Source organism: Haliaeetus albicilla, chromosome 2 (genome assembly GCF_947461875.1).
Source record: "Haliaeetus albicilla chromosome 2, bHalAlb1.1, whole genome shotgun sequence".
NCBI classification, from domain to species: domain Eukaryota; kingdom Metazoa; phylum Chordata; class Aves; order Accipitriformes; family Accipitridae; genus Haliaeetus; species Haliaeetus albicilla.
The window spans coordinates 32,262,012-32,283,782 of record NC_091484.1 but is presented as its reverse complement, the minus strand read 5'-3'; the positions used below and the strand labels follow the sequence as shown (position 1 = coordinate 32,283,782).

At 40.9% G+C, this 21,771-nt stretch overlaps 1 protein-coding gene across 9 annotated transcripts in view; it reads right to left on the bottom strand.

The window, feature by feature from the left end:
* Positions 1-21,771, bottom strand: part of AMPH (amphiphysin) — a 124,898-nt gene that overhangs the window by 7,239 nt on the left and 95,888 nt on the right. Inside the window, exons 13-20 of one of the 9 annotated variants that reach the window (XM_069769809.1) lie at positions 18,646-18,669; positions 16,975-16,998; positions 14,897-16,684; positions 14,308-14,340; positions 12,842-12,892; positions 10,676-10,795; positions 4,328-4,384; positions 135-278 (exon numbers count right to left, since the gene is read on the bottom strand). In XM_069769809.1, coding sequence (XP_069625910.1) covers positions 135-278; positions 4,328-4,384; positions 10,676-10,795; positions 12,842-12,892; positions 14,308-14,340; positions 14,897-16,684; positions 16,975-16,998; positions 18,646-18,669 — 2,241 coding nt within the window. The remainder of the gene's footprint in view (positions 1-134; positions 279-4,327; positions 4,385-10,675; positions 10,796-12,841; positions 12,893-14,307; positions 14,341-14,896; positions 16,685-16,974; positions 16,999-18,645; positions 18,670-21,771) is intronic. The other 8 variants (XM_069769815.1, XM_069769845.1, XM_069769854.1 and 5 more) reach the window with 8 other exon arrangements.

Genomic DNA, 21,771 nt, shown 5'->3' with positions numbered 1-21,771 from the left:
CTATCCCAGGAGAGCCTCAGCGTTGCTACTGGTTGGACCTGGGGGCACAGAGCTGCAGCAGCCTTGCCTTTCTCGGGCTGCTGAATCTGTCCTGATTCCCCTAACACACTCTCCCATGCACTGACATGAGTTACCTGAGACACGTCAACCTCCTTTTCTTCTCCCTGAGGTTTGTCACCTTCAGCAACACCCTCCTGCTCAGTGGTAGCAGCACCAGCTCCTGCTGCCACAGCCGCACTGTCTTCTGCTGCCGCAGCCCCCTCAGTGACAGGTACCACCTACAAACAACAGGAGGGAGGGACCTTTCAGGATATGAGTTCTGGGTATCTGCTGGAGACACCATGAACCAGCCTCTGCTCTGCGACCTCCCTGGGTGGTGCCAACCCACGGCCTTGCTTTCCTTAGAGTTCCTCTTGATTTGTGGGGCAGAGCAGCGCTGGGGGCAAGCTTGTGCAGGGAAGCTGATTAGCAGGTGGGAGACAGACATTTGTGAAACCTCACTAGGCACCACTTAGCAGAGTCCTCAGGTGTTACTAGTGGAGTAACAGTTTGCCAAGGCTCTAGTACATTTTCCTTCTCTTGCCTTCGAGCTGTATTGTGGAAGGAATTCACCACAGGTTTCTGCTGAGGAGGAGGAGCTTGCAAGCTGTCCAGGGGTCCACAGGACCCTGCTAGTGGAGTCTGTTCTTGGGATGAGGCTCCAAGTGTTCTCCGGCTACCATCACCTATCTCTAGACCTTGGCTGGCTTCAAAATATTGCCTTAATTACTACTCCTTTCTAACAGAGAGAAATCGGGCTCTATCAGCAGAAGCAAATATATTCTACAGCTGGATAAAGATCAGAAATCTTCAGATGTCGTCAGATATCAGAAAAAAAAATATAACCATAAAGATCTATAGCTAGGTCAGCATTAAAAAAAAAGAAACATACATAAAAGCCCCTTCAGTCCGGATATGACTGAACCATGTGTGATCAGTCCATGTTGAAAAGTTAATGCATATTTTGTTCCAGTTCTTGAAAGATGGATAGAAAAGCACCTGTCTATAGATCAATGTTGAATCCTTCATCCAGCAGAGACTGTTGTTGTAATTTATATATCACAGTAATATTTGTATTAGTATATACTGGTATATGCTTACAGAAGCATATTGGATATATACTTACAGTGGATTAATCTTAAGGGTTGGAAGGTGGAAGGTAAATGACAAAACTCATTCTGTTAATCCAATTAGCTTCAACATGTAATTTTTAATGTACAGCAGATAGCACCAGGATAAAGTAAAAACACTGAAGAAAAATTGTCTTCTAGGTACCAATGTCAAGCTACAATTAGCAGAAATATCTCTGATCTCCAGTTAACAGCCTGATGCTCTTTGTTTCCTCAGTTTGATCTTTCCTCCATGGGAAACCAAGCTAACTCAGCTATATGAACTCAACTTGAACTACCTGCAATTGTTCAGGGGCACTCTTGAGGCATTTTTTTTTTTTTTTTAGCAATATCTAATATTCAGCACTACTCCTATTCGCTGCTATTAATTGATGTGCTAAAGAAATTCTTCTGGAGTCCCTGACGACAGAAAATACTATAGGGTTTGTAGAAATCACTGGAGAAGCTTTAGTTTAAATTGAAAATGCTGCTGCTGAAGGATACCCTATCATAAAAGCAAGTAACATCAAAAGACATGGACAGATGTTGACATCTTCTCCTGCGACTTGCAAGGCATGCAAGCCTGCCACTCATAGTATTACCAATTTTAGCAGTCTTGACCCATGAAGATACTCAAATAAATGATAAGTGTAAAAGCCCTGGAAGAGGCTAGTAGGAAAGAGGGTAACAGAGTGCATATCAGATTGATTTTATACCATGCACTTCTAACAGCATGCTGCAGAAATTGATCTTGCTGTCTGTTGATTAGGATCAACACTTCTTTTCTATTTATTGGATTTGTATAGCCCATTTTATTTCACTACAGAGGAGAATACTAATTTACATGAATCAGCTTCCAAATGCCCCGCAGTGAAAAGGTGACGCTTTCACAGTCTGTAGCCATGAGTCACTGAATGTATACCACAGCTGACACTTGCATAATCATTTGTTGTTGTGTCTTAAGAGTACAAAACCAATGCAAACTAGATGATTAAAAAAAGCTTTTACAAAAATGCATGTGAGGTAGCACAGAATGAACCTCACTATCAGCCTCAAATATATTTGATTAGTACAGAAAATAAAAAAAAAAGAGGAAGGCTCATCCCACTGAATTCATACCCAGCTATGGGGAACCACATACTTGCAGATATAGTTACCTGTATTACCTTAATTCGTATTGAAAACCAATCCCACAAATCTCTTCTCCATAGGTCATCAATAATATTAGACTGTCTAATAGTATTTCAAATTAGATCTATCTAGCAGTATTATTGAAATTTGGACAGTTGTCCCATTACACCAACCACACAGGGGACAAAGAAACGGTCACCCAGTATAATGGGGGCTGTGACAGAAGAACCACTTGACTGTTTTAATTGCAGCAGAAAGGAATGCTTCTTCACCCAAGATGCAGCTGATTCACTCGGTTGCACTCTCGACTCTTTAACATTGCTGTCAGCTCAACACAATGCTACAGATTCGGCAGCAGCAAGAACAAGTCCAGGGAGAGCAGAAGGACGGGTACTGAGCCTGCTGCTGGGGGTCTGCCAGAGGAGCTCCCTGAGCGACTCTAGTTTTCCAGAGCTGAAGATCTCACCCCATGGCTGGATTTAGAAAAGGACTGGGTAATTTTTATGACAATTGATTATAATTGCAGGTAAGCTAGCTAATATATTGCCAAGAAGAACTAATCACCATGCTTTAGGGAATACATCAATTGCTTGCAAAGTCTTGGAAGACTTTTGGGGTAGTACTGAAGAATTTGTTATGCAAGTTACAGTATCAAAGGGATGACCATCCACTGGAGGCCAGATATCAGCTTAGCAAATAGCTTGACCCCTTATGGCAGCTCTTCTGCATGCAGTAATACTGCTATTTTAAACAACACAGAGTCAAACTCACCAGATAAGAGACCTCAACTTTATAAGGACAAGTGGTATTAGAAAAAAGCAGAAAAGATTTCAAAGACTTAGTCTTGGTGCTCACAGGATAGTGAGGAATTTCTTGCACATTTCTTCTTGGACCAGACTTTTTAGGAGTGACGAGCCAATGCTAGAGAAGCAACGCAACACTCTCTTGCACTGTGTCAAAACTGAGCTGGGCTTGATCTACCACTCCTGGCCTGTACCTTCTTGCTAGTGTAATTCCAAGGATTTCTATGTGGATGTGGCAGCACTGGTGAGGAGTATCGCACCGGAGTCCCAAACTCGCTTCCACGGATATATCCTTGACTCTAGCAGACCTAATGCTGTTTTACAGCAGGGTAACAAACCCAAACTTGGACTCCTGGACTTAACGTGTTCTGAAACCAAAGTGAATGGAGACCAGTTCATGATCTTTTTGTATACATTGTGGCACCAAAATGAATAACAACAAAAAGGAGGTTGTGAGCACCTCGAGGTACAAATCCTAAGTGATTAATAACTAGAAGTTACAATCTCTTTCTCAGTCCCTACTTCTGTCCATGCATTTTGTATGTAGCCACTCCTCTTTTGCTGCTCTCTGTGGACATTTGAACATGTTATAGTTTCACTTTAGTATAGAAGGATTCAGGGTAAGTAGTTTTATCACCTCTGAAGATACATAAACAAAATACAGTCATTCGAGTCCACACATGCACAGCTTAAAATATGTCACTGATCTTTTCAGTTGCTTTGTAATTTGATTTTAACTGTATCTAACTTGATGCAGAATTTGTGCTTTAGCAAACAATGTGTAACATGATTATTTTCAAATATCTGTTTTAGTTCAGGGCATATTGTGCTTGGAAAAATAAATGAATAATCAATTATTTTTTTCTTTTTATAAAGGTGTTTGCAGGAAGGCTAGGCAAACAAATTTATGAAAAGTGTAAAAGCTACTGGGAATCTATGCAACATATTTCCAAATGTCAATAGAAACAGCATTATACCTCCTACCACAGAGCTGCTTTGTTTGCTGCCCTGATATTTATCACTCTATGCTACTGCAACAGGCAGTTTCTAAGGCATATCCTGCATTGAATGAGAGGTGCTCTGGTGTTAGAATATATACCGCAGCTATAGGTATATCTGTACAGTGTTAGGATACCACAGCTAGGTCACAGTTGCATTGTATCAGCCTGCATATTGATGACATGCAAATGACAAATATTGAAGATATTAAAGCACAACCACACTCTTGAGGCTGTTCGTATGTACCTCACTTTCTTTCTCAGCAACTCCAGTTGTCTCCTTATCCCCTGCCTCGACACTGTCCTGTATGAAGAGGAAATATGGTCATCACCTTACTCATGTTGAGGCAATGGCTGCAGAGAAATTGGTATTAATCATGCTTAATGGAAGCACGGCATGTATGGGATGCAATGAAATGAATGGCTGGAACTGAATGGGATAGTATATAGCAAGCAGGAAGATTCTTGCTGCCACATATAATCTGAAATAAAAGCAGTTATAGGCTAAAAACCAACACATAAAACCTTCTACATATGTCATCATCATCACACAGTAAATGCTAAGGACAATTTTATCTACTCTTATTATCAGTATTCTCATAATAGCACCAGCTTTGAAGAATTTTTTAGTAAGCAACCCACAACACTGCTGACCTTGCAGTTTCCAGCAAGCTCAAATTTCTCCCACCCAAGACTTAAACTGTTCCCATTATAACCTGCTGCTGCCTCTGCAATTCACCAGAGTTTCAAGGTAAACTTTCTAAAACACTTACTTCTTCCACCCAAGCTGGGACTACAACTAATTTAAAGGGGCTGTTCAAAAGAGGTGGGTCACAAAGTTCATCATTTTTTTGCAGAATCACCTTTCTCTATATCCATATTTAGTGGTACATGCAGCAGGTGCCTGACATTTCAAAAATTAGACATGTGTCAGTGGTTTTCCAAATCAGACACCCATTTAGGTGTTCAAGGGATCGAATGCACTGAACAGTAGTGGGTTCCCCCCAGATAGTACTTTTGACAGCACAGATGCCATTTAACACTAGGTCCTTTTCTACAGAAGGTCAAGAGTCAAAATTGCTAACATTCAGGCCTGGTTTGAAACAGTTGGAAGTGCTTTTTTTCTGTTCAGGTTTGACTCCCAGCACACACAGGCTATTTCTAAAGACACTCTGCTGAGGACAAGAAAATCAAAGCCTTGTTATGGAAATCCACTTTGCTAATAAATTTTGAGGCTGCTTTGCAAACACAGGTAGGTCAGATTTTTCAAAAGAGTTGTAAGGGTGAAGACAATTTATGCAGACCTATGTGAGGGCATGGTAGATTGGACTGTCCACTTCAGCACTCAGAAATGAAGAGACCTCAAGTGCTCAGGCTCCAGCTGACTGCCTTCACATGCCCACAGCTGTCACCCCAAAACTTCTACAAGTTTCAGCTAAAATGGCTGCAAGTTTCTTTTTTAATAAAAAGATGCTGAGTTATATCCAAACTCATGTTTTTTCTAATTTAATCTTCTAGTATTGCCTGCAGTCACCTCATAAGCCCCAAACATGTCCAGATGCCAGGGCAAGGCAGCTGCTGACAGCAGCGTTACCATGGAAACCTCTCACAGCTTTAGCCCCTTCAAATTACAGTGTTATATAACCTTTTTTTAAATGATTAATTCTTCTTTTTTTTTTTTTTTTTTGAAGCTGCCAAGCCTCTGCCATGGAGTCCTCGATTTTATAGTATATTTGAGGAGACTGTGGAGGGTCTTAAATAGAAAAAACAAATATCAACAGCAAAATATAATTATTTCTTACTCCAGCGATGCACGCATGAACACAGCCACCCACAGAAGTCTCACTTTTTTGTGGTTTTTTTTTTTTTTTTTTTTTTTTTACAGAAGAGATGTACACAAATGTTTCTGTTGCCCATAAAAGCTTTCTGTCCAACTGCAAGTCGGTAGATAGATGCCTTCCCTACTTTTACTATTAAAAAGTGCTGAATTTCTGCCATCATCTGTATTTACAAGTCAATCTGCCTTCAGAAATGAGCATCATCCTGCGCTTTATAGTCAGGAACGCACCAGCCTCTGCCCTTCTCTTAATAATACCCTGGCAATGTTCTCTGGAAAGAATCCCATCAGCCCAGCTTTGGGCCTCTTTGCAGAAGAATCTAATATATACATACACATATTTTTAAATGAGTGTTTTTCTCCAGGGTAACTGAAAACACAGCTCTGGTGGGAAAGGGGAAAGTAAGGAGAGTTCCCCTTGCTTCACAAGCTAATTTGACTATTGCGCACTAGTTAAATTAGTAGCATTTTGCTTTTGCTTTTTTGATTAGCTGGAAGTTGGGATTTTGTGGATGGGAGGTTTGAGAAGAAAGGCACGGCAGCATGAACTGTACCATTTTTAGGGCATGAAAGCCTAGTAAAAAGGATGACTGAAATAACATCTGAGTAAAGTAACTCCCTGGTTCAATAAACAGAGAAAAATCTGCTTCTGCAGACTTCAACACTATTCTACATCAGTTCTCTCCCATATACAAGAGCCATATATTTTTAACAGCCTCATGCTCCAACTTTGCACCTGCACTTAGCCGCACACTCAGAATTTGGACACAGTTGACCGCTCTTCTCTATCTAACCATTGTATTGCTCTCCCAAATGATATGCTCCGCCATTTGGGCACTGTGAATTGTACCTACAGTGGGATTCAACCATAATTAGATACCCTCAAAGCTGCAGGCTGTTTCCTGGCCTCTGCTGTACTTGCTCAGTGTCTGCAAAGAGCTTACCAGGAGGTAGTTTCATATATGCTTATACACAGCTTTGAAAACCACAGTATTTAGCTGAGTGTCTGACTGCTTTAATGTGAGAACTTCAGAATCCACGCAGGCATCAGACCCAAAGCACTGAAAGCCTCTTTCCAAACTAATGAGCATAACAGAAGTCAAAAAGCTGATCTCCGAGTAGTGCTCTCAACTCCAAGCGCTATGTCTCACATGTAGGAGAAGAGGAAAGGGAAATAACAAGATTTCATAAACTTTCACTTTATTATAATGTCCTCATGTCATCTTTGAACGTGAAAAATTGATGTGTGATCCCCAAACAGGATCAACTGTTAACAGCTACTAATAAAAATTTCATTTGTTCTGTGGCATTTGAGACCTGAAGGACCCAGACAAAAAAATGTAATGAGATCCCAGGCAGCAATTCTGACGAGCTCTTGTAATGAAGTCTTGGCAATCTTGTTCAGGCAGACTACGAAACAGCAAGTAACTGAATCCAAAAATCCCTGAGTGGATCCCCTGGACCATTCTCTCCTTAATTTAAATGAAAACCCTACCAGAAAATTTACTGCAAAGCTCCTACAATGAAGAATGCATGCCATAAATTTTCTGGATTAATGGGATGTGACAGGGAACTTACCACAGAAAAATGAAACTGATTAGTGGCTGTCACTTCAAACTGGAAGCTACTAAACTCGATAAAAGATTCCCAATAAGAAAGTATCTATCAATATTTTACAACTCCACTTCTAAAGTAAACTGCCACTCATAAAGCAAACGAATGCAGAACTGCTGTCGAGAAATGACACGTTTTCATCTCTTGCAACTCAGTGTACTTTTCCTTAGCTTTGATCATATTTGTCATTAATCCTAATCTTCAAAACTCTTCTTTGCAAGTCCTGGAAAGCCCTTCCTGAAATAACAACCCCTCAGAGCCTAATGCAGAATGACTCAAATTCAGAATTTTTAAAATCAACACTTCTGGCTTATTTTCCCAAATCAGCAAGGACAACTTCATATTCAAAAAGCAACAAAGCACAAACCTCATCAAAACTGTCTAACTTCTATTTAATGCCTACGGTCTTCCTCCCAGATTGCTCTTAAATTGCCTGGCTCTTGCACTGTGTTTCTCTCTGCCTCTCTCCCAAGAGCTCTGCAGTCCTGTGCCTCGGCTAGAGCAGCTGCTGACAGACTGTGGACCCAGAACTCCTCATGGACGGTCAGGCAGCAAACCAGATCATCTGAAAAGGTTGCGCCGGCCAGCGAGCAGATGCGTGGTGCTGCAGGCATAGCCTGTCATTTAATTAGCACTTAAGACATGCAACAGGCTTCAGAGCATTGCTTTGTCTTAGGGCGTGACAAAAAGGAGCTGGCTTCCTTTTGGAAAAATGGTGAACTTCTTTTACAATTTTTTTTCTTCATTAAATCCTTCCAGATAATCAAAATAAAATCATACTTTCAGCTTCATTAATATCTGTTCTCCCACATTATTCCCTGCCATTGACTCATGGGAAGAGGAGAGCTCCCGACCAATGACTCATTTCCCATTCCTCCTCCCTCCACCTTCCCTCCCTCCTTCTTTATTCCAAACTATCAAATTTACTCTGACTAGACATGAGGCATTCTGGACAAGAGTTTGACAAAATGATGTGCCTCAGACAGGCAATTTCATTCTTTGCCCTACCATAGAGCTGACAAGTTATTACTGTGATTTATATCAACTGAAAAGAAAACACACAGGAGGGGGAGAGCCTGGTCTCCACAGACTGTGGGGCTTCCTTCGTTCAGTTATGTTACTGGAAGGGGATGATCCTCAAGTTACTTGCTCCAGTGTGTACCATGGAACCAAAAAAACTGAATTATAAAAAAAAGAAATAAATACTCAAAATTCATGCAAGTGTAATCAGAATTAAACCCTAAACATAGTTCTGGGGAACACATCAGAACTGCTTCCCTTCATAGCTGCAATGCTGCTAGGAGTCCACGAAGAATGGGAAGAGTTGGACAGAGACAGGCATTATCTTCCCTTTCCCTCAAAGACCTCCAGAACAGCCCGCCCAGCACTGCCCCCCTTTCCTTCTGCAATAGATTATTTTTCCTGTCTTAGGAAGATGGGAGCAAGGGAAGAATGAATTAGGCAGGTGCTACAGTTAAAGTTCAACCTGCCTCTTTGTATCATTTGTGCTGGATACCACTTTTTAATCCCATGGTACAGACAGCTGGAACCACCCAGGCAAACTCATCAATTCATCTTTAAGAAAGGCTTTAATAAACTACATTTGTACTCCAGAGCCTTGCACACCAACACCAGTAATTCCTTCTTTCTGCTGAAGACAGTTTGCTTAGTATCACCTGCGGCTTTTGCATGGGTCTAACACAGCCAGCAGATAACCAGCCTGTCCTTGGTGAGTAGAGCTAGTTGGCCTAATGCTACCCTCCTAAATTAATGACACTACCCAATCTGGAGTCAGCGATAAATGTCACTATTCGGCTTGTAGTCTCTGAGCCACTGCCATTAATGAAAATGTTAAACAAAACCAGCTCCAGAGATAGATCCATGATATGCTACAGCAGCTGCATATCTGGTAAGTCTTCTGTCCATGCTCTGCACTGTCACATCTATAGGTGCCACTTCTTCAGCTAATTTGCATCTACATAAGCTTAGTATTGCTTCCCATGGAGCAGTGTATCAAATGCTTACTGAGAAGCACCTAATTTTATGATGAATTGGGTATCACCATCCCTACTTAGCAGATGAAGATACACAGAGACTCACTCAAGGCCAAGAGCAGTTCAGCAAGCTGAACCTTGTTCTTCTGGGAACACTCGTGGCACCAAACTACTGCTGATCAAAAAGCACAGCTGTACAGCTTCCACTGGCTTCTGTGGCAGAGGAACCAACCCACAAAACTACCCCTTTTTCTGTCCAGTTTTTCAGTAGTAATCTGTATGTTCTAACAGTGACAAACACTCATTAGAGACTTCGAACATGTCATTGTCTCGAGGAAAGCATGAAAACTGTTGGTCTACAAAAACAGATGCATTTTTCCTCCAGGGTTTCTTAGCCTGTGGGTATCGCCCACCATCAAGACCTTCTGACAGTAGTATGTAGAAGAGGAACCTCTGTTGGATAACAAGGATATTCACTGAGATACCTGTTATAAAAAGGGATGCTAGTCAGCAGAAAAACCCCACACATACTGTCTCAGACCACCTCTTAATTTGTAGTGATATCAGGTGCCCTTCTTTGTTCTTCTTGCAGAGCTATTATTTCTTCTCCTGCCACTGTTTCCTGAATGCTGACATGTAAAAATCTCCAAACTGGTGCTTGAAGTTCCCTCTTCAGCTCATGGCTGGCTTCTAAAACCACGAGCCTTGTAGACATTTATATATTATATTATATACACACACTTTTTTCTGGTATTTTCATGCTCTAGCAAGGGCCATACAAGATGTACATTGGCTTAGTGCTTACAGCTCAGCTTGAAATGAAATGAGAAAACTGCTAATAAGGTCATTTAGAAACGGCATCAGTTCTTTCCCCTTCTGAAGTTCACCTGGAATCAAACAAGCTGTGAAACTACAATCACTCAGCTGAACTTCAGTCTAAAATGCCAAACATAAGAGGAATGACATTTTAGGGCTGAAAGGAGGACATGTGCTGGAGAGGCATGCTGTGACACAGTTGGGTGCTAGGGAAACCAGCCATGGAGGGATGGTGATGATGGAAAGGATGGCTGAAACGCAGCAGGCACATTCACCATGACAAAAGGTGGCTCGGATGAGGTCCGGGAGGTGGCATGGGGGACAGGTCACTCACCGCAGCCTGCTCTGCTGGCTCGGCAGGCTCAGCAGGGACGGCCTCCTTTTCCGCAACAGCAGCAGCAGGGGTTTCCTCGACCTTGGGTTCCCCAGGTGGAGCTTCTTCAGCCTCAGTCTTTTGTTTTATTGATTTTTAAGTAGACAGTGGAAAAATTGTTGAGGAGCACATGATAGTGGGGAGGGAGGAGGGAAACGGGAACTGTGCCTGGCACAGTGCTGCTTCAGGGTCAATCTTGCTGGGCTTTGCCAGGGAGAGAACAGCATCTAAAGGGCATTTTCATCCTCAGTGTTCTATGTGTAAACTGAGCCAGTCCTACATCCCTCCCTCACAAGGAAAGAAAGCATCAGCTTCCTGAGCTACAGAAAGGGGTGATGGAAGTAGGGGGAAGGCACTCAGTTTGCTCAGAAATACTCCAGAAACTGATAGCAAGGCCGGGAGTTGAAACTGGCACTCGTGCGTACCAACCCTGGGCTTCAAATATGAGTTTTTTAAAATTATCCCCATTCCCTAGTTCTGTCTGTTCTCAGACAATATAGTCCCTTCTCCAGGGAAGGTAGAGAAGCAATTAGCAGAGACTCAAACAGTTTTTGTAAGCGCAAGGGCAACCACTGACTACTTGAATTCTGGCAGTGTGAAAATCATCCCTGCTTTCTTATCAAAACACATTCCCTCTTGAGCTCTCAATCACCTATAAGGCATCCATTTATCAACCCACTGTTGGAATTTCCACACTTTTAAATTCTGGCCTAAGCTTGCTTTTTAGCAAGAGGATCTAGTAAATATCACCAGCCCTGCAACACATTCAGTCCTGTGGCAAAATAGCTCACAGCTAAAGTGCAATCTCCAATGGAGACATCACTTTTCAAATACACATGCATACAAGGGGAGAGCTGCAAGCTGTGCTCAGCATATTCCATTTATAAGATGGCTGACTCAACCAGATAAAATAACCCCAATAGATTAATTTGCCATAAACAAATTGCTCAGCATAATATGAAGCTCAAAAGCTATTTAGCCACTTTGCAGTTGATAACAAGCAGCTGGCTAGGTGGTCTCCTGTGATGAAGAGACAGCTTCCATGAAATTCTTAAAGATACTAAAATCCTCTCTTCCCTGAAATTTTTCATGAAAAACCCATAGCTCTCGCTCCTTTTCTCACATACTCCTTAAGCAGACCGATTTTTAATGAGGTACAGAGAAGTCTGCCTAAGCAAGACCTTCAGGATTTGGCATAGCATAAAGAAACATTCATTTTATTATACCATGCTGTGCAGAAATCTCTCTGTATACTGTGTTAATGCCAGCTCTAGGGAATTTCACAAAGAAGAAACAGGACTGAAATGAGAAACACAAAGTAGATTTATCCCAGGTAAGATGACTAATTAGTTTCCTGAGGTTTAATGCTGGAAGAAACTTCCAGGCTTAAAATGACAGGTAACACGTTATAACGCAGATTGCATTGAAGTGCTTCAAGTCACTTGTTGACAAGCAGTCTTCAGACTAGTTACCACATTTCAGCTACAAGTAAAAATACTCTCACCATATTCAATAACCATTATGAACACAAGCACCACTAGAGGCATTATACAAAAGCCACATTAAATAAAACTGAGTATCACTCTGCTGCTATTAAGTAGCTATAGCACTCACCCAGCAATGCTGCTGTTCCACATCCTTACTCCAGGCTAACCAAAGACTGTAAGAGAAACTAAGAAACTGCCCAAGTATGATCACTTCCAAAAAGATTCTCCACTCCATAGAAGTAGACTGTGCCTACTATTAATATGTGGAGAGTGGATAAAACTACAGCAATATTGGAGACATTATGTACTATCACCTGCTTGCTGTACACTGGACCACAGTACTCATTCTTGTCATTTCTTAAATGGAAAAAAATGAACAAACTGTTTGACTATACCTTTGAAAAGTAAACATATCTTAGAATATCCTGGTTTTCTTCTCTTTCTCTGTGCTATCCTTCTGAAGGACTGTTTCAGCGAGTAAAGATTTACAACTACAATGATATCACCCACCAACTCCTCCAGGTTAATGTTTTGTGATTTAGAGGATGGAAAATACAAAAAAGGAGAAAATATTTTTGTATAAAGGAAAAAGGGTGCCATTTTTTACAAGGCATTTAAAAAGGAAGCAAAAGCCACTCACCAAAGGCTCTGTCACATTCTCATTTGATTGCACTGTAAATACAGAGGTATCCTGGGTATAGAAATGAAAAACAATGATGCAAAAATATTTGAGATGGGATGTTTGCAGGTGTCTATCAAAGACCTGATTTTTTAAATGGTTTATTCAGGTAAAGTCATAAGTAAATTCACATAGATAAGATGACAAATAGATAATCTAAATCGATATTAATAATAATAATTATTAGTTAAGCACTATTAATATTAAAGACATTCCCTTTTCAATTACATATTTTACGCTTCTAAACCGTGCAATGCTATTAAAGGCAGTGAAAAACCTTTCATTAAATACATGTGAATTGCAAGGACTTTGTTTCAGGCACAATGCACTTCTAACTTGTGAAACTCAGAATCTTTTTTGCAGACTACACGTGCCTGCGCCTGAGGAGCACACTAGCTCTAAGCTACCCTCACATCCTTTTGATTCTGGGCTTTTATTTGAGTAGTAACTGTAGTAATTACGGATACAAAATTTTCCCTGCATTAAGAAGGTACAAAAATGGAGATGTTTTCCAACGTCTTACTCATTCAGAACCAATTAATTTGCAAAATATTGATGGGCCAAATCCTTTTCCTACTGCAGTGGGGGCATCATCGTTTGATTTCCTCGGGGCAAACATTTTGCCTTAATTGTTAGAGGTGGTAGCCTTATGGTTTGCCCCTTCCTTCTTGATCCTTTACTAACTTAAACATCCTGGAGCAGAATGGTTAAGCATTGGAAGACTCATTTCCATCCTTGTATAAGCTCAGCCTTTTTGGGTGCTTTTAAAAAATGGTGTACAGGGTATGCTGTGGATGAGCCATGCTCTAAAAGGATGCTGGAATTAATAAGGCCCCAGATTATCCACCTGAAATCTGGGATCTTGGCACAGCCCTGGAATTTGAAAGCATAAACATGGTATCTTCATGCACTGTATCTCTGTGATGTCTGACACAGAGTCTCACCATCAGCACAGCAGCAAACAAATAATTTTGGTTTAACTTCCAGATTAAAATATATCTTAAATGAAAATAGAGATGCAGAAACAAATGAAACTCATTTTATATATACACACACAGAGTCACTGAAAGTATGTGAAACTGAGGAAACCATGCTTTACAGGATTTTGGGATTGGGATTGTGAGAAAAATCCGCAAAAGAGCACAATAACAAAGCTAAACCAGTCCTTTTAGGAGGAAAAAATCAATTCCACTAAGGTAGTCGGATTTTTGCTATTAAATTCAGTCAGGCCAAGAGTACCAAGACTATTAGCATCATTATAGTAACATCCAGGAATAACTTCTGAGAACAGACAAGGTTTGAGTCAGCATGATTGCTGTGCAGCTCGTCTGTAGAACAGATTTCCTGAAATTGTACAGCCAGTCCTAATCCATTCCTAACAGCACAGAAAAAAAAAAAAAAAATCTCAAAACATGTTTATTTCTTACCTGTGCAAATCCATTAAATGCTGTGCTGGATGCCTAAGTAGAAGTGAAGATCAGAACAAATTATCATCTGTTCACTAAATCAGAACATGAGTCAAAACATTTTTATTTGCAAAATAAAAATGTAGGCCAGACATTAAAAAATAAGAAAAAAAAAATAAAATGAAGGGTAAGGCAGCAAGAAATTTGACAACAGTGCTCTTTGATAAGAGGTGACACAGGCTTATAGAAAACAACAAAACCAAAAAGCGAAGTAACTGAAGTATTTTTATAAAATAATAATAATAATAGTAAAAAAGACTAGGTGCATTTAAAGTTATACATATAAAACACAAAACCTGCGAGACACAACGTGCCTTCACAGTTCAAAGCTTCATTCACTGTTTTGAAACGCATTTTTGTCAGCCTGCTTCATTACACGGCTGAAGGGCACCACACTATGAACAGTTGCATGGCAATTTTTCAAAAAAAGAATAGCACGGGCTTAGGAGAGGCAGTGGGAAACACACAAACGGATTGTTTTTAAATGACAAGGTTATGCATGGCCTAAGGAACTCTTTGTCTAGACTAGGCTACACACTGGGGTAGGTACCTCTTCTTTATCAGCCTCAATTTCCTGGTACAACAATCCATATCTCCGGTTAGCAATTTCATCTTCAGATAAATCTGAGTTGTTGGTCTCATTGTCTTTAGGACTAGTTGAACTCTCGGTGCTAGCATTTCTGGAATTTCCCATTTGAAACAGAGCCAAGGGTCTAGCTATCTCCTTGCTCGGTCCAGGATTGCTAATGCCTGCCTGCTCCCCAGGCAAGCCTTGTTTTACTGGTGCCTCCTGACTTTTATTGCTTGTGCTCGCACCTACTTCTCCCCAGCTGTTATCAGTCCCTCCTAGGTCTTGTGTAGACCATTTATCACTAATGCCTAACCAAACATTTTCCATGTTACCTTCCTCTGAGTCTTGCTGCTTGGGGAAAAAGGGCCAATTATCCAGTCCATTGGCTTGGCCATCTGACAGATTAGAAAAACCCCAGGAATCATTAGTAACTGTTGGATCCCAGTTTGCCAGCCAGGGGTCTGTTTCCAAGGCTTCAGGAACACCACTGCTACTAGGATGCTCTTCAGCGACTGCTGCTGCTGCCCTACCTGTCATTTGGTCTTCTGCATTATCTAGGCAAGGACTCCCACAGCTTGCGCTAGCAGCATCAGCTGTCTCAGGCAGCAATGCCCACTCTTTTTCAGCAGCAGCTTCACCTTCAGCAGCAGCACTACCATTTGGGAGGAGGCTGATGCTACTGTCTTCAGTTCCCTTACCAGACTCTTCTGCACTGAATAATTCAGCATCACACAGAACATTTCCAGTATCTGTAGGATCCTTTTCTGTGTGGTCAGTTACCTCTAGGTCAACATGGGTTGTCATGTTTATACACTCCATGGATGTACTCTCTCCAGTACCACTGTCAATTTGGTCTAAGCCATCCTCAAATGTCCTTTCATGGTCCTGATCCCAGATACCAAAGACTCTCTCAGGTTCAGCGCCAGTGCTTTCTATAGTTTTACAGTTGTCCACTACTATTTTGTCCCCACCTTCCAGCCCTGTGGTCAACAATGGTATTTCTCCATCTGTCTCCTCAGTGACATTGACCCATTTGAATTCTTCTTCCCTAGGGTTTTCTACTTTAGCACCACTAGCTCTCCCAGTATCCCCATCATTATCTTCCAACTCATGTAAATTTTCGACCTCTGTGCTGACTAATTTTTGAAGATCTGATTTTGCTATACCCTTATGAAGTTCTGCCTCACTGTTTCCTTTGGTTTCACAACCTTGCTCTTCCAGTTCCTCTGTACCTTCTACCTCCTTGTAGTTAACAGCTCTGGTCTCTACCTTTTCACTTGGCTTGACACCTGCCCACTCATCTTCCTCCCGCTCTTCCTCTGCCTTTTGCACATCACATGGGAGGGGTTCATCCAACAAGCTATCAGTTCCCAGGATGGGCGTCTCAAAACTGGTTATGTTCTCTAAAGGCTGATTTGTCACATCTTCCCATGGGACATTTTTGGCATCCAACTGGTCCTCCAGTGAAGTCCTCTGGTTTTCGTTTATAGAAGCTGACCCTGGTGCAGCATCCTCCTGCTCACCTACAGCAGGCCAAACACTAGCAGGCAGAGTACCCGTGGATTCGCTTGAGGTTTGCTCTGCCACAGGGAAAAGCAAAGAACCACCTGCAGCGATTTCCTGGCTGACACTGGGTGTGCTAACATCTAGGCCCCAGCTGAGTGAACCTAGATCAGTTTGAGATCTGTTAGTATCTTCTGATGACCCACTGTTTGGGGCTTCCTCCATGACCAGGTTACACAGGGAAAGACTTTTTGAAGAATCAGGCTTTAAGCAGACAGAAAAGCAAAGAAAAAACACAAGATGAAAAAGATAAAGGAGGACTTGATGACAAAACACAAAATTTATATTTTACTAGAGCAATTTTAATTTAAAGAATGAAAGTGACTAAATTAAGCTGTTTAAGAAAAAGCTATGTGGTTTGCAACATTTGGAGGCAATAGATTGCAATGTAAAAGAGCAGCACTGATAGACAAAACCAGAAAACTACATATTACACCACACCGATCAAAGCATGTCTCTAGAGTGGTTGTGATTTTGGGGGGAGGTTTGCTTACCGGCTGCACCAATTCGCTGCTTGTCTGTATAGAAGAAAATCAAACTTATAAAATACAGAAAAGAATAACATGATGTACTTTGTTACAGCAGCATTTTGTTAATTAGCAGTACTTTAACCAGCAGCAGTTACCAAACTGGTGTGGGGAAGGAACGGTGGGTCCTCTCCTGCCGCTCCACAAGAAGACTAATCCCAGGCCCCTGAATTTAAGCCACGCTTCCAGCCTCTGCATTACATTATAAAAGAAGTTCTACATGTATGTTGAATATTTATCACACTTTGCTTTCCTCTGCGAGCCACTGACATTTTTATTGCAGGAACCTTATTACATCTCAGTTGAAAAGAGGGGTTGCTCTGGGAGATGGTGACCAAGGTAGGAAAGAGCACAAGTGGCAGTGGGGCTTACTTGTATTTGCCCTAAGGCATCACTGCATCACTCAGGCAGTGCAGAGGGCCCTGAGCGTGCAGCTCCGATTCTCCATCACCCTCTGCCATGCAGAAGCATTTACATCCACACAGAGTAAGGTATCAAGTCACATAGCCTGCTGTCTATGCTGCTATTTTGAACAGATACAAAAGCTGCAAGGAAGACCAACAACTACTCTGCGCTCAATTTATTAAGAGAAACTCAGTAAAAGGTTGAGTATCCCTAACTTCAAACATTTAGCTGTGAAGCTCACTACTTTATTTTTTTTTAAACTACAGCAAAGAGGAAAATAATTGTAATACAGAACACATATATAATATTAACAAGCTATAAATAAAACTGTGCAAAAGGAAGACTGATAAAGCTATCTAAGTTTACAGCAATAAATTCAAAACATTTCTGGGTTATTTTAGATGGTCTAGATATTGGCAGCCTTGAAATTTTGGCTAGCCTACATACATGACTGTTTTTTCAGGCTTTTTTGACCTTTCCCAATAGAAAGAGATGAGCATTTAATATACATCACATATGCCATGTGTTGACAAAACAGTGCTGCAAATCTAAATGCATGAGAAGCATCCACAGATTTCTGTGCTGGCTGAAGCTGCAAAAGGTCAAAAATGAGCATACCAGGCTCAACGTCACGTCAGCTCAGCTATCTCCATGACATAAAGTCAAAAGAAAGCTCACAAAAATGAGTTATTTTCTTCCTGCAGATCATTGTATTTGATTTGGCACCAGGATGAAGAAGAAAGTTTTCATGCAGTTTCCTAAAGTAGCAGCTTCTTTTGTGAATAACTCTAGTTCACTGTATGCCCACAGAGACAATTCTCTCTTCACTCATTAATTTTGAGAAAATGGTTGTCCATTGGGTTAAAGTCCTGAGGAACTACACCTTCAGATAATTAAATGAGGTGACTAGCATCCATTCCTACCCTCTTATAGCTGTAATTCAGGCAGGCGTAAGAATAAAAGCAACACACACTTAGCTATAATATTTGTGAATCTTATTAGCCTAGATTTCTGACATCATTTAGGTTTTGTAGGCCAAGCAATAGAGATTATTTTTTGTTGGTGGTGGTTTCAAAAGATCCCCAGTGGCTTCACATACTTGAAAGCGTTTGTCATGGTCTGTAAATTCTTTATCTTGGCTTTTGGTAAAAGCACTGTAAATCTGAGTTTATGGTGTTACAAAATCAGAACCACAGAAACATCCCAATTCACAATGATAAATGTCAGGCTTACCGTCCATAAATCCCATGGCAATGTCTGAAAAAAGAGCGGAAAGAAGAGGATCTTAGAAAAACACTGTTCATTTACTGTATGTTCAACATGCTACATAACTGTGTGCATTAACTAACAAGAGAAAACTTATTTATATGCATATTTATAATACATATATATTTTATTTATTAGTGCATGTGTGTGTGGGCGGGTACATATCTGCATAATATGCTTTTTGGTTAAATAGGATGGGCAGTATGCAATGGATTGTGGCATTTCCTACTTCAAAGCAGTTGCTGCTTTCCAGCAAACTCACACCGCCACGTGCTTGACTAACAGCCAGATTCTGAGCTGGTGACTTTCAACAGGTACAGGAGTGTCTGCAAGGTGTAAGCCTTAAAAAGCTTACATAGGTCAGGTTTTTTAGCCTATTAAAACCCACTGAGAACAAGTGGGTTTTCTCATAACTGACACCAGAAAGGAAAATGGCATGCTTTTGGGGAAAGAAAACAAGAAAGTTGTTTTCATTTTCTTATCCAGTCTGTTAAGTAATAAATGTTAATGAACTCTCAGCAGAAGAGCTGAATGGACAGATGAAAGAAAAGCAGCAGACTTCATGACTACCACATGAGAAGGAACTCTGCTGGCTGGTCCCAAAAGCTGTCTGAGATGCTGCAAAACATATCTACTATATTCACACCTAGGTTAAAGTCCATGAAAAACAAAACCTAAAGATGTTCATAAAGTAAAATGTAAAACTGTTCCTGAAATATTTGCAAATGTTAAATGTGACATCTAACATTTGCCTGAGAGAAAGGATTGCTGCATTTAGCTTCTTTTCTTGCCTGCTTCTTATTTTATAAGGACAGAATGGCTCTCTGAGCAACTTCTGCTTTGACAAACAAAAGACACAGTAATAACTCACTACTCAGATTTACAGCAAATCAACATCAACAGCCATTCTTCAATCAGTTTAATTTGGTATAAGTCCAGGTACATGCTTCTTCTGTGGACATAATTCACAAGTGCACCTGTTTACTCTGCTGTAACGTTATTAGCTGAACATTCAAGCTTTAAGGAAAAAATTATAGGTCTGTTCTTATGGTGCTAACTGGTATCAACCCTAGATGTCCTACTGACTTCCATGGAAGGAAGGATTGCTCACTTTTCATTTTTTTGTTTTCCCTTCATTGCTCATGAGACTTTGAGCATGAGGGTGAAGGAACGAACTGAGGGAAAGGTGAGACAGACCACAGCTAGTAAAAGGAGGTGAGGGCCAGGCATGTTTAGAAAGGTCACTTCTGAAGCAGCCATAGAAACAGAAAAGCAAGTGAGGAAGGGTAGACCAGGGCTCACTTACTGTGGTCTGATCACCCTGGCAGAGCAGTGGAGGGATGTAATTAATTAAATGATCAATAGGGAAGTCACGCCACATCTCCTGAGGCATCATGGCACAGATGACTACTATCTTCACGTCACTACTTCAGCAGTTTGCTGAGGGGAAAATATCCATTACTGAGGCAAAAACTATATACGTATAGAAATATCACTTAAGGCCCTCATCTTAATCTCCCTGCAAGCTAGCACAGGGCTCTCCAAAGACTGCAACCACAGGTTTCATTCTGTCTATGCTGCCACAGCAATGACCCTGCCAAATACAGTGAGACCAAGACCCAGACTCAGGACTGTCTTCCCTTCTTCTAAAAATACTGTGGTCTGACTCATCCATGCTCTTGTGAATGTGGACCATCCTTTCTCATATACATATGTTGGGAGGAAAAGTGAAAGGAGAGGAGAGACTGAAGGTGCTCAATGAATGCTTCCTACTCACCTAGATGAGAACTTACAATGTACTTTTCTACATGGAATTATATTCTGTATTTCATGATACTGTTGAATCTAAACCATCTCTTTTTCACTAAACTAATAAACTCTTCTACAATCTGTACAATACGATGTCAGGACAAATGTGCTCTGTCACAAAAGTTAAATGTCTTTGGTTTAATGATCCCACTGCTCTAATCAGCGTTATTACAAGACAAGCTGAAAGGGTAGAGTTAGGAATGTCACAGCTAGAGTTTTCTGTCACTGCTGAATGCCAAGGAATTTCTTTCCCCTTTGCCTTCCCCTTCCTCTTCCCTGTTCAGAGGGAGCAAGAAAAATAACAATTAAGATGCACAAAGCCTCTGCTATAATTAGACATTTCTCCTAGCAATTCATTTCACAATGAAAAATTTCAGCTAACGTTCTGAGTGCTGACAATACACTGTTTTTCTGACAGTGCATAACGCATCAGAAATCACTACAGATCTCATTATATAACTAGGACTGCACACCAAATAAGAAATTAACTGAGGAAGAGATCAGCAGAGAACCAGGACTATCTCAGCCTTAAAACTTCTTTGTCTTCTCACTCCTTTCCCAGAGCTACATTCCTGAACAGCTGATTAGTCCTCTCATGTCTCACAGTACAAGCCAGGTTAGTGATAGCCACAGGGATAATAGGTTTTGCTAACGGTGTGTTAATATTGTTTCCTTCTTTGTGTACAACACAGAGCTACAGCTCTGCTGGCCAGGAGAACTTCCCTACTGTACTATCAGCGCTATGGGTAGTGAGGGCAAGTTCTGGATCTTAAAATAGCAGGTCTCCTAGAGTAAGTCAATGAAAATCAGCAATTTGATATATCAGCCTTTTTTTTCCTTTTCCTTTTCTTCTTTTTTTCATATTGCTGCAAGAAACTACCATGGCAAATACTACCATAGAATGCAGAATTTCTTTAACACAACATCCCGCAAGGAAACATCCTATTCCATCCTCTCATTTTCCTTGAGGTTAGGTCTAAAATAGATTTACAAAAGCAAAACCACTCAGATCATATCCACTGCTTGGTACAGAAACTCCATCACAGCAAAGCAATCACATGCTAACTCCACGAGACCTAGGTCCCCTGAGGCATCTTTCCAGACATGAAGAGTCAAAGCCAGGTCAGAAAAATTGTCAAAAAACCAGGCGCTGGAGAATTATAATGTTGGCACTAAGAGTTATTCTAAAGATGGAAAATAATGGCATGCCAAAGTCAAGGCCAAGGTACCAGCAACCACTCTCACTGGCAGACATCTCATTTTACCACCTGACAGTTTCCTCTA